The following is an 11,867-nucleotide window of genomic DNA, read 5'->3' on the forward strand; positions in this document are numbered from 1 at the left end:
ATTCTTGGCTGAGTGCAGTGGCTTACACCTGTAATCCCAGTACTTTGGGAGGCTGAGGTGGGCGGATCACGAGGTCAGGAGATCAGAGATCGAGGCCATCCTGGCCAACATGGTGAAACCTCATCTCTACTAAAAAAAAAAATACAAAAATATTAGCTGGGCGTGGTGGCACACCCCTGTAGTCCCAGCTACTCGGGAGGCTGACGCAGGAGAATCGCTTGAACCCAGAAGGCGGAGGTTGCAGTGAGCTGAGATTGTGAAACTGCACTCCAGCTTGGGCGACAGAGCAAGACTCCGTCTCAAAAAAAAAAAAAAAAAATCTCAAGAGAAACTGTTTAAGATGCAGATAACTACGTACAACCCCCAAGAGATCCTCAATCAGCAGGTACGGCCACGAAATGGTACCTTGAACAGATTCCAAGTGACGGACGTCGTGGCCACCCTGGTTCAGGAGTTCCTCGGGAGGGGCAGGGGAGGGCCAGAAGAAAACTATATTTTTAGCTAAAAGACCTCAGCTTCTGGCTTGGCACGGTGGCTTACACCTGTAATCCCAACACTTTGGGAGGCCGAGGTGGGCAGATCACTTCAGCCCAGGAGGTAGAAGCTGCAGTGGGCTGAGATTGTGCCACTGCACTCCCACCTGGGTGACAGAGCAAAACTCCATCTCAAAAAAAAGAAGACCTTGGCTTCTGTGTGAGGGAATAGGAAGGGAGGGAAAGGTTTTCATCTTCCAGCTGTTTATAAAAAAATAAACTGGTACTTTGAGGTAATTTGCGTCACCAGATACCTATTCTAGAAACCCCAAGATCTGTGGGACATCCTTCCACATCAGTGGAAAGCCATTCGCAAAGAGGACAAACGGCTTCTTTTCTCATGGATCATTAACAATTCTCAAAGCTTGAACCCGTATCTGATAACCAGTCACATCTGGCTGGGGGCACTGTTTGAAAGGGGAACCCTTTCCTCAAATTTAATAGTCCATGCAATCCCCACCTACAAAAGAGCCTTAACAGGACACTTAATTTGCTAAACTTTATTTTATACATACACGTTTACATTTACTAGTCATGGTGTCAACTTGTTAACACAATGAAGACCTAATGGACCCGTTTTGAAATTAGAAGCTGGACAGTTGCAGGCTTTGGTCTCTTCAAGAATCCAATTCACCCCTGGGTTTCGCTTGGCACACACCCCAGGAGAACTTCGATGCACACAGCTGTGTAGCTGCAAACGGAAACCACTCTCTTTTCTCTCATATTTTTCAGTCAGACTCACTCAGGATTTTGAGATGAATCATCACGAGAAATTTGTTTTAAAGTTGAATCACTGAGAACATCTAACAACTGTTCACATTCTTTATCACAAAAACTGAAGTCGGAAAAGACGCCCTGAAAACTTGCAAGGGCTAATACTCTATGATAGAATATTACTACTGTTCACCATGTTAATACATTTACTTACTACCATACAACTGAAGAGTCACGGCAGAACAAGAGCATGTGAATGACGAAAGGAAGCTTGCTTTCAGGGTGTCAGATTATAGGACATGCACAGGAATTTCTTCCACTTCTAACCTCGCTCATCAGTCACATTTACGAGAAACTCAATTTTAAGCAAAGAGATGCCAGAAATAACTAACTCAAGACGTGTACAAAAACAAGTTAACCTATGAACACAAGGTAAGATTCTGGTAGTCTTCAATGTGACTTCCAACATATCTGAGTAGTCACTTTTCAGTTTTTTAAACACGTGAAAAAAATAGATTCGGATTACATCTTTGTGGACGGCTACGATACAGTTTGGAAACCATTATCTCAGGGACCCTGCCCTCTCCTCTACACATGCGCACGCAAACACACACACACACAATGACACATGGTGGTGTGGTCTAATATAATATAGTGTGTCTGAATTCAGAGGGCAGACATTAACAGCCAAGTTTTGTTTTGTTTTTTTTTTTTGAGAGAGAGTCTCACTCTGCTGCCCAGGCTGGAGTGCTGTGGCGCAATCTCGGCTCATTGCAACCTCCGCCTCCTGGATTCAAGCAATTCATCCGCCTCAGCCTCCTGAGTAGCTGGGATTACAGGCACGCGCCACCACGCCCAGCTAATTTTTGTAGAGATGGGGTTTCACCATGTTGGTCAAGCTAGTCTCAAACTCCTGACCTCGTGATCCATCTGCCTCGGCCTCCCAAAGTGCTGGGATTACAGGCGTGAGCCACCGCGCCCGGCCAACAGCTAAGTTTTAAAATATTTTTTTCCCCTCTTACTATAATGTAATAACCTTCTGCTGCAAAGATGGTGACAGTTTGGTGCAAAGATGGTGACAGTTGGGTAGATGGATGGAATTAGAGCTGGGGACCTAGGAATGCCTGCGTCCTTCCATATAATCACCCCCCTTCCCCACAGGATTCCTGAGAGGGCTCATCCCAAATGGGAATCAAAGTGCCATTTTTACTAACAAACTCTAAAACTCAAAAGACTTCGAGGTCTAGGCAGACATTCTTTTTCCCTAAAACTAACTCTTGGGACCTCCTGGCTAGATAACTGGAGGATGGAAGCTGGAGACTGAAGGAGCAATGAAACCAGGTTTGCAGTGAAGGTCCTGGCTTAACTTACCCCGCTGGTTACACGAGAGGAAGGCGGGAGGGAGAATATGGCAGGGCCACCCAGCTCTTCCAAACACCAGGGCCTGCAGAGGTCGCTGACCATTCCGAAGAGGGAGCGAGGCGTGGGGGAGAAAAGCTGAACACAGATGAGTGTAACAGTGACCCTGCTCATGCATAAAGGGGAATGAATGTTCTAGAATTTTCCCAATCCTCTTACCAACTCTCCTGCCTCCGAAGGGAAGGTGAGTAGAGAAGGCGGTGAAATGACAGGCCTGGTAGAGAAAAGGGCATAGAGATCCACCTCCCTTCCCCAACTCCCTCCCACCCGAGACCTCACCTATCGTTTACCTCAGAGCCAGATCTCTATCAACAGGGGCCCTAAGAGAGTCCAAAGTCTTATTTTATTCAGTGACAAGAGAAAACTTGGTTGACTTGGAACTTCTTCCTTGTTCTTTCAACTCCTCAGTATGGGTGGTCTCCCAGATCAAACCTTTCTGGATTCTGCAAATAAATGAGAGAACAGATCAAGAAGGGAAGCAGAGAGCTGTCATTAGGAAATGCATTACTTCCAAGAAATTTCTGGGTCCCTGAACATTTCTATTCCCCAGCCAGGTCTCTAGAAAACTTCACCCTTAAAGCCACATACCCTGCAAACACCATAACTCCAAAGTATTAATTTTTTTTCAGGGTCTCACTCTATCACCCAGGCTGGAGTGCAGCAGTGTGATCTTGGCTCCCTGCAACCTCCACCTCCCAGGTTCAAGCAATTCTCATGCCTCGGCCTTCCCAGCAGCTGGAATTACAGGCACAAACCACCATGCCCAGCTAATTTCTGTATTTTTAGTAGAGATGGGGTTTCACCATATTGGCCAGGCTGGTCTCGAACTCCTGACCTCAGGTGATCTCTCCTGACCTCAGGTGATCTGTCCACCTTGGCCTCCCAAATCATTAAATCCTCTTTTTTTTTTTTTGGACACAGAGTCTCACTCTTGTCACCCAGGCTGGAGGACAGTGGCACAATCTAGGATCACTGCAACCTCCGCCTCCCCGGTTCAAGAGATTCTCCTGCCTCAGCCACCCAAGTAGCAGGGATTACAGGCGTGTGCCACCACACCCGGCTAATTTTTTGTATTTTTAGTAGAGATGGGGTTTCACCATGTTGGCCAGGCTGGTCTTGAACTCCTGACCTCAGGCGATCTGCCCACCTTGGCTTCCCAAAGTGCTGGGATTACAGGCGTGAGCCACCAAGTCTGGGCCCAAACCATTACATTCTCATCAAGGAAGATGGGTCAGATGGAGTGGCAAATGACCACAGCGACACTCATTGTGGGTTTGCTCTGCCGCCTCCTGCCCACCAGATGTCCCCAGCATTGGCCTTCAGGGGCTCCCGGAAGGGCGGTCTGGGCTCTTACCCTCCTCAACTGGTGTGTCATCCACCTCCTGCCATGCACCAGGGTCCTCCTCATCACCCGCTTGACCCACCACCTCCTCGGGCTCCTCTGCCCCACCTGCCACTCCTGCTCCTCCTGCCTCATCCACTTGCTGGCACGAGCCCAGTCACTTCTGCTGTCATTCTCACCATTGGTGGCACGCCGAGGAGAGCCTTCTGGCTTGGCCTTCGGACCCCTAGAGGTTGAGGCTGTTGCCTCGGCAGGCTGCTGGCCTTGAGGGGCCTTCTGAACTGATGCCTCCCTTCTTGAGCCCGGCCCTTTCTTTGGCATCACCGGCTTCTTCCTGCCATCTTCTGAGTCAACCAAGACGTAAGAGACAGGGCCCAAGCTCACCTTCTTCTTCTTCCTCATGGGGGCGGGGTTCTTGGCAGAAACCCAGGCCATGGCCTTCTTCTTTGGCGGGCTTTCATGGCCACCATCTTGGTCTGACTCAGAGGCACCTCCTGGGCTCTCGGCTTCTGCCTGGGCATCCTGAGGTGGCTCTCTGGGACCCTTCCAGGCACATTTCGCCATGGGCTTCTTCAAAGCCAACTCCTCCTGCTTCACACAGGGCTTTCTGCTGCCCTTGATCGGCTCTGAGATCGCCATGCTTTCAGCATCACCCACCTCAGGATCCTCCAAGTTGGCTGTGCTGTTGGAATTGATGCCTTTGGGTTTTTTCCAGGGCACTGCTTCCTGCTTGGGGTTCTTCTTCTGCTTCTTTCTCCTGGAGCGAGACTTAGCTCCAGCCCTGCGAACCAAAGGTTTGGGAGGGTCATGCTGGTCTTCCGTGGCATTCCAGTTGTTGGGGGCAGAACCCACCTCTGCTGCAAGCCCCGGTTCTTTCTTCACCTTCTTCCCTGCTGCTAAAGCCCAGGCTGCCATCTCCTCGAATTCAGCGGCCTCCTGGGCCCTGGCTTCCTCCCGGCTGCGGATCTCGGCATCCATGCAGAAGATGATCTGCACCACCGCTCCCAGGAGCACCCCCAGAGCTTCTGCCCAGTTCTCTGGGGGCTGATGCTGGTTCTGGGACAGGGTGGGGTGGTTGAGCTGGAGCAGGCGGACCACATCCTCCCAGGTGCGCCCCTCGGCATCCAGGAATTCATTCAGATTTTTTAAAAACTCAGCATCCTGGGTAGGGTCTCTACAGACCACTCTCCAGACACCACCCCTTCCTGGGAATTCACGGGGGATGGTGCTCAGATTCACACCTTCACCAACCTCAATGAGGGCAGCTTTAACATTCTCTTCCCTCACAAAAATCTTGTTGAGCACGCGGTACGGGCCCAGTGGGGCGAGGACCCCATTCAAGGTCTCCTCAATTTCTGCCTGCCCACAGTCCTCTGGGATACCTGTGACCAATAAGGACCTGTGGATGTCCACTTCCATTCCCCTGCACCAATCCTCCAGAAGGTTCATCGCCATGGTCTTGGACATTTAGCGGCTCTGACCCTACTACGTGTAGTAAATAGTCTATCAGGTGGACGTGGGCTGCAGCGGTCCCCAAACAATAATCCTGCAAGGTGACAAGGGACCGAGGTCAGGTTCCCAGGAAGATGGCCAAGCTCACAGATCCTAGCTACCCCCTCCGCGGCTGGCCTGCAGGAGGCCTCGCGCTTTCCCAACACCCTCCTCCCCAGCCCAGGCCCCGGTGCTCACACGTGTCCCGGAATCTGCCGCAAAAGGCCCTCGGACCCTCCCCCGGGCCTGACGCTCCGCCTGCCCGGCCGGGACTTACTTGGCAGACCAGCCTCCGACCACCCAGCCAGGCCAAGGAGAGGCAGCGGGATGCAGCCGTTTCCCAGTCGCTGGCTCCGGCTACCCCGGCGCCGCTGCTAGAGGCAGAAAAGGCCAAGAAGGCGCCGTCCGCCCCCGCTCCGGCCCAGGCGGGTCACGCGGCGTCCAGCCTCGATCCCGTTAGCTGCGAGAAGCCTAGGTTGGCGTCGCAGCGCGCGCCTGCGCACTGGCTCCCGCACCGCCGCTCGGGGGTCTTGGGCTGCGCAGGTGCCGACGTCTCCATGGCAACCGGGCGTGGGTTGCTGGGACTGAGCCAGGCCTGCGCGCCGGCGCTGCAACTGGACCTAGGGAGCCGGGTGCAAGGGTGGCCTGTTCAGGTCGCAGAGCAAAGGGGTCTGGATACACTGCAGTGGCGCCTCCACGGAGGCCCTCTTTCCACCCAAGTGGGCCTCGCGAACGGGGATTAGGTCGGTGAGAAGCGCCAACATTTATGGCTGCACCCACTGACTCTATTATCCTCTGCCCCACCTGTTGGATTCACCCAACGCAACTCTTGGGAGACACTAGAAATCAAGAAAGGAGGAAAACGAGGCTTTAATATTCTTGGGTTCCCCCAACAAAAGGTACAGCTCCTGTTGGGCTTGTAGCCTTCTCTACTACAAGCTGCTGGGTTCTTCCAGGAATTTCCAGAAACTTCTAGAAATTTCTTACTCTCCTCCCCGACCCCTTCTAGCATGAGGATAATGCCTCGCCTGTTCTTGTTTCCTCAACATGATTCAGGGCAGGTTCTTGGCATCCTCCAGGCAGGGGGTAATGTTACAGCTCAGTGACTGCCCCTACAGAGAAGTGTTAGTCCAAACTGCAACCATTCTGTAAGCCCCCGACTATTTTGCAGATCTTGGTCAAAGTAAAATATTCCACGGGGGTTCGAGCCAATGAGAAACATACTGCCTAATCACCTGACCACAAGGCGGACAAAGGCCCAACTAAAGAAACATTATCATACCCTATCGGGCAAATGCCCAGCTGAAGAAACATCCCTATCATATTCTGATGGGAGAAAGTGCAGAGAACACCACATTCCACCAGAACAAGGGCCAGAACCGCCTCATCATGGAACCATCTTATCAATATCCTGCTGGGCAGCAAGCCATACTGCTCAGACCCCTCCCACCCATAACTATAAGTACCCCCAGCCTATAAGCAGCGGTGGGCTCTGGCATTAGGCTGGTTCCCCGCTTCCACAGGTGTCTTCAGTATACCTGGGTTGCTGTTGAGCCGCCTTCTGTCTGTGTGTCTTTAACCCTCACCTTCCCTCCAAAACCTAACAAGGAGGGCTACCTTCTAGGCAGTGTGCTGAGAATAGCACCTCGGGGCAAGGCGGCAGTCACATTTATACCCACTTTTAATGACATGCTAATTAAGGGGTGGGTTTTCAGAATTAGCAAATTGGCAGTAACTTACGGGTGTTGCCATGGCAATGGTAAACTGTCATGGTGCTGGCAGGCATGTCTTATGGAGAGAGGCTTTCGGTGCCTTTTCCAGGTTTTGGCCAGTCTTCAATGTGGTCCTCAGCGGAGTCCCCTGGGCCTCCTACCTCAACCTTGCTGCCCATGAGCAAGAACTTTGTTAATAGTTTATTAAAGCTCAGCGCTGTGGCTCACGCATGTAATGCCAACACTTTGGGAGGCTGAGGAGGGCGGATCACTTGAGCTGGGGAGTTTGAGACCATCCTGGGCAACATGGCAAAACCCAGTCCCTACCAAAAACGCAAAAAATTAGCCAGGTGTGATAGCGGTCACTGTGGTCTCAGCTATTCGGGAGGCTGAGGTGGGAGGATTGCTTGAACCCAGGAGGCAGAGGTTGCAGTGAGCCAAGATGGCACCACTGCACTCCAGCCTGGGCAACAGAGTGAGACCCTGTCTCAAAAAAAATAAATTAATTAAGCACTCGTATGAGACTCGGTTGGACTGGCCATCTGTTTTTTTTTGTTTGTTTGTTTTTTGCCAGGCCCTCACTGATCCACCTACCAATGCCCCTTCCTGGCTGTGTGATCTTAGACAAATAATTTGAGCCCTCTGAGCTTATTTATTTTCTCTGTAATAGGAATTCTAATAAAAAATCTTCCTGATTTGGAAGTTTTGAAGATTCGGGGGGATCTCATCTGAAAGATGCATGAAAGTACAATTTGGGCCTTGTATTCAACCAAAATCTGTTCTTTGGGTTCATTTTTTTGAAATTGACATTTACAAGGCCAAATAGCCAAATGTTCATTTCACGGTCATCTCTGGCATCCCTAAATTTGGGCATCATCAATACTTGTGTGATTGCCCAAGTTCCCATCATATTTTGTGCTAAAAAGTTGTGTCATTCAAATCGTTAACCTCTGATTATTCACATAATTCACACCTGAATATTCCAATAAACACTCTAGCTATGATTAAAGTCTTTAAATCTCATGTGCTTTATATGTTGAAATTCTAAGTATCAGTGGAAGAATGAGTGTATATTTTTAGGCAGTGGTTTAAAAACATAGCCATAAATTCTCTGACACTTCTATTGAGAAGTGAGGATCTATGTCCTCTCCTCCTGAATCTGAGCAGACTTGTGACTACTTTAACCAGTGGAGTTTAGTGGAAGGGAAGCTATGTGGCTTTTCAGACTATGTTACAGAAGGGCATGCAACTTCTTCCTCATTCACTGGAACACTCTTTTTTTTTTTTTTCTTTTTTTTTTTGAGACAGAGTCTCACTCTGTCGCCCAGGCTGGAGTGCAGTGGCGCGATCTCGGCTCACTGCAAGCCCCACCTCCCGGGTTCACACCATTCCAGGTTGGGAAGAACAATGAACAATTTTTCTGAGAGATGGCTAATCACAATCCCCCATGGGCACAATGACCTCTTTCTGCATGTAGCCCCCTCTAGCATGCCCCTATGAAACTTCCTTCCAGTCCCTGCCTTTTTGCAGACAGCCCCCTTCTCTGCTGTGCTGCCCATTGCAACCGTGCAATGTATTTTCATATCTTCTCTAATAAATCTGCCTTTCTTTACCTACAACTGTCTCGGTAAATACCTTTACTGCCCACAACACCCGCCGCACCTAGTCGTACCCGTGACAGTTGGGGGTGACTCAAATGACTGAGAGCTAGAATCATCTGGGAGTTTCTTCACTCACATGTCTGGAGTCTGGGCTGAAATCCTTTGAAAGCTGGTCTCAGCTGGGAAATGTTGATGGAAGCACTGATGTGGCTTGGGCTTCCTCACAGCGTGAAAACCAGAGGGCAGATCGTTGAACTTCTTACTTGGAAGCTCAAGGATGCAAGAACAAGAGTGTTCCAGTGAGGCTAGGCGTGGTGGCTCACGCCTGTAATCCCACCCTTTGGGAGGCTGAGGCAGGCGGATCACGAGGTCAGGAGATCGAGACCATCCTGGCTAACATGGTGAAACCCCGTCTCTACTAAAAATACAAAAAAATTAGCCGGGCCTGGTGGCAATCTCCTGTAATCCCAGCTACTCGGGAGGCTGAGGCAGGAGAATGGCCTGGCCAACATGGTGAGCCGAGGCTGCACCATGACACTCCAGCCTGGGGGACAAGAGTGAGGCTTCGTCTCAAAAAAAGAAAGAAAGAGGCCGGCACAGGCTCACGCCTGTAATCCTACCCTTTGGGAGGCTGAGGTGGGCGGATCACGAGGTCAGGAGATCGAGACTATCCTGGCTAACACGGTGAAACCCTTTCTCGACTAAAAATACAAAAAAAAAAAAAAAAAAAAAAATTAGCCGGGCGTGGTGGCAGGCACCAGTAGTCCCAGCTACTCGGGAGGCTGAGGCAGGAGAATGGAGTGAACTCGGGAGGCGGAGCTTGCAGTGAGCCGAGATCACGCCACTGCACTCCAGCCTGGGCGACAGAGCAAGACTCCATCTCAAAAAAAAAAAAAGTTACTCTAGAGAAGTAGTTGGGACCCCCCATGGGAATGAGATGCATCTACCACCGTAACAGGAGGGACCTCTGCATCCAGGACATCTGGGTCCAGGAACGCCAGTAGGAGTGAAGGCAGGAAAATGAAGACAGGCTGGGCACGGTGGCTTACGCCTGTAACCCCAGCACTGTGGGAGGCCAAGGCAGGTGAGCCCACCTGAGATCAGGGGTTCCAGACCAGCCTGGCCAACATGGAGAAACCCTGTCTCTACTACAAATACAAAAATTAGCCAGGCATAGTGGTGCATGCCTGTAATCCCAGGTATTTGGGAGGCTGAAGCAGGAGAATCGCTTGAACCCAGGAGGCGGAGGTTGTGGTGAGCTGAGATTGTGCCATTGCACTCCAGCCTGGGCAACAAGAGCGAAACTCCATCTCACAAACCAAAAAAAAAAGTAAATTATTTTTTAAAAAATAAATATAGGTTAAAATAGTGAATTTTATGTTACGTGTATTTTACTACAAAAGTGAACAAATAATGCGTTACAGAATGGAGAGATGGGGGCAAGGGAGGGAAAGAGATGCCTTCAGCTTTGCCCCAAAAGCCAGGTTTCAGCTTTCTGCAGAGCCAATATTCCTAACAGTCCTGACTGCCCCTTGAGGAATGCCACCCAACCCCAGTGCATGCACACAGAATCAAAGTTCTGGAACTTTCTCTTCAAGGAGAAAACAAAACATCTCAGTGTGTTTGAAAATTCTGCTAAGGAGTTGTCAGACAAAAAATAATAATAATAAAAGAAAAGAACAAGAAGAAAATCGTCAATCTGGACAGGATAAAAAGTGAATTTGTACTAGCAGTGGATTGTAAAACGTCATAACTAAAATGAAATGGAATGGACGTTTGCTGAATCTCAGAGGCTTTTGCTATGTTTGCCAAGTAGTTTTACAAATGCGGGAGCTTGTTTGTGATCCAGGCTGCAGACAAAGTTGCTGCAGTGGAAACTGAGTCACACAGTGACTCAATTAGAATTAGACACTGTCCGTTTTTTCTTCTCTCTTTTTCAGTTATTTATTTTGGCATGCAAGGAAACAATAGACACTGAGTTTTGATAAATATTGGATTTTTAAATGCAATAATCCTCAAAGTGACTACCTCTGGGGAGAAGGAGAGGGCAAATCATATGGGAGGTAGGACACAGCCTGTTTAAACAATAAGTTTGTTTAAAGATGTGTAAGTAAATTTAGCATAGTGTTAAGATTTGATAAAGAATGGCAAGGGATACATAAGGGTTAATTATATAAATCTCTATTTTTTTTTTTTTTTTTCTGAGACAGAGTCTCACTCTGTCCCCCAGGCTGGAGTGCAGTGGCACACTCAGCCTCCACCTCCTGGGTTCAAGCGATTCTCCTACCTTAGCCTCCTGAGTAGCCGGGATTACAAGCACGTGCCACCATGCTGAGCTAATTTTTGTATTTTTAGTAGAGACAGGGTTTCCCCATGTTGCCCAGGCTGGTCTCAAACTGCTGACCTCAAGTGATCCACCTGCCTCGGCCTCCCAAAGTGCTGGGATTACAGACATGAGCTACTAAGTCCAGCCAATAATGCTAAAAAAAAAAAAAAAAAAAAAAAAAGGTGTAAATAAATTTAGCATAGTATTAAGCTTTGATAAAGAATGGCAGGGGATGCATGAGGATTAGTTATATAAATATCAATTTTTTTTTTTTTTTTTGAGACTGGGTCTCACTCTGTCACCCAGGCTGGAGTGCAGTGGTGCGACCTCGGCTCACTGCAGCCTCTGCCTCCCGGGTTCAAGCAATTCTCCTGCCTCAACCTCTCAAGTAGCTGTGATTACAGGGGCCCGCCACTATGCCTGGCTCATTTTTGTACTTTGTTTTGTTTTGTTTTGAGACGGAGTCTCGCTCTGTCACCCAGGCTGGCTTGCAGTGGCGCGATCTCGGCTCACTGTAAGCTACACCTCCTGGGTTCACGCCATTCTCCTGCCTACAGCCTCACCTGTAGCTGAGACTACAGGTGTCCGCCACCACGCCCAGCTAATTTTTTGTACTTTTAGTAGAGATGGGGTTTCACCGTGTTAGCCAGGATGGTCCCGATCTCCTGACCTCGTGATCCACCCGCCTCGGCCTCCCAAAGTGCTAGGATTACAGGCGTGAGCCACCAT

At 49.5% G+C, this 11,867-nt stretch overlaps 1 protein-coding gene across 5 annotated transcripts; it reads right to left on the bottom strand.

Moving 5' to 3' along the window:
- Positions 1-1,018: 1,018 nt before the first annotated feature.
- PNMA8A (PNMA family member 8A) lies at positions 1,019-7,142 on the bottom strand. Of its 5 annotated transcripts, XM_054466292.1 has the most exons (4): positions 7,038-7,142; positions 5,777-6,119; positions 4,188-5,554; positions 1,019-3,109 (listed from the first exon to the last, which is right to left on the bottom strand). In XM_054466292.1, the coding sequence occupies exons 3-4, from the start codon at positions 5,473-5,475 to the stop codon at positions 3,093-3,095; spliced, it is 1,305 nt and encodes a 434-aa protein (XP_054322267.1). In that variant the 5' UTR covers positions 5,476-5,554; positions 5,777-6,119; positions 7,038-7,142; the 3' UTR covers positions 1,019-3,092. The 5 variants fall into 5 exon arrangements, with proteins under 5 accessions (XP_054322267.1, XP_063513292.1, XP_054322263.1 ...); XM_063657222.1 differs by lacking the exon at positions 7,038-7,142 and having other exon boundaries at positions 4,393-5,554; positions 5,777-6,003; XM_054466288.2 differs by lacking the exon at positions 7,038-7,142 and having other exon boundaries at positions 4,021-5,554; positions 5,777-5,999.
- Between the last annotated feature and the right edge of the window lie 4,725 nt (positions 7,143-11,867).

This window comes from Pongo pygmaeus, chromosome 20 (assembly GCF_028885625.2).
Source record: "Pongo pygmaeus isolate AG05252 chromosome 20, NHGRI_mPonPyg2-v2.0_pri, whole genome shotgun sequence".
NCBI lineage: Eukaryota > Metazoa > Chordata > Mammalia > Primates > Hominidae > Pongo > Pongo pygmaeus.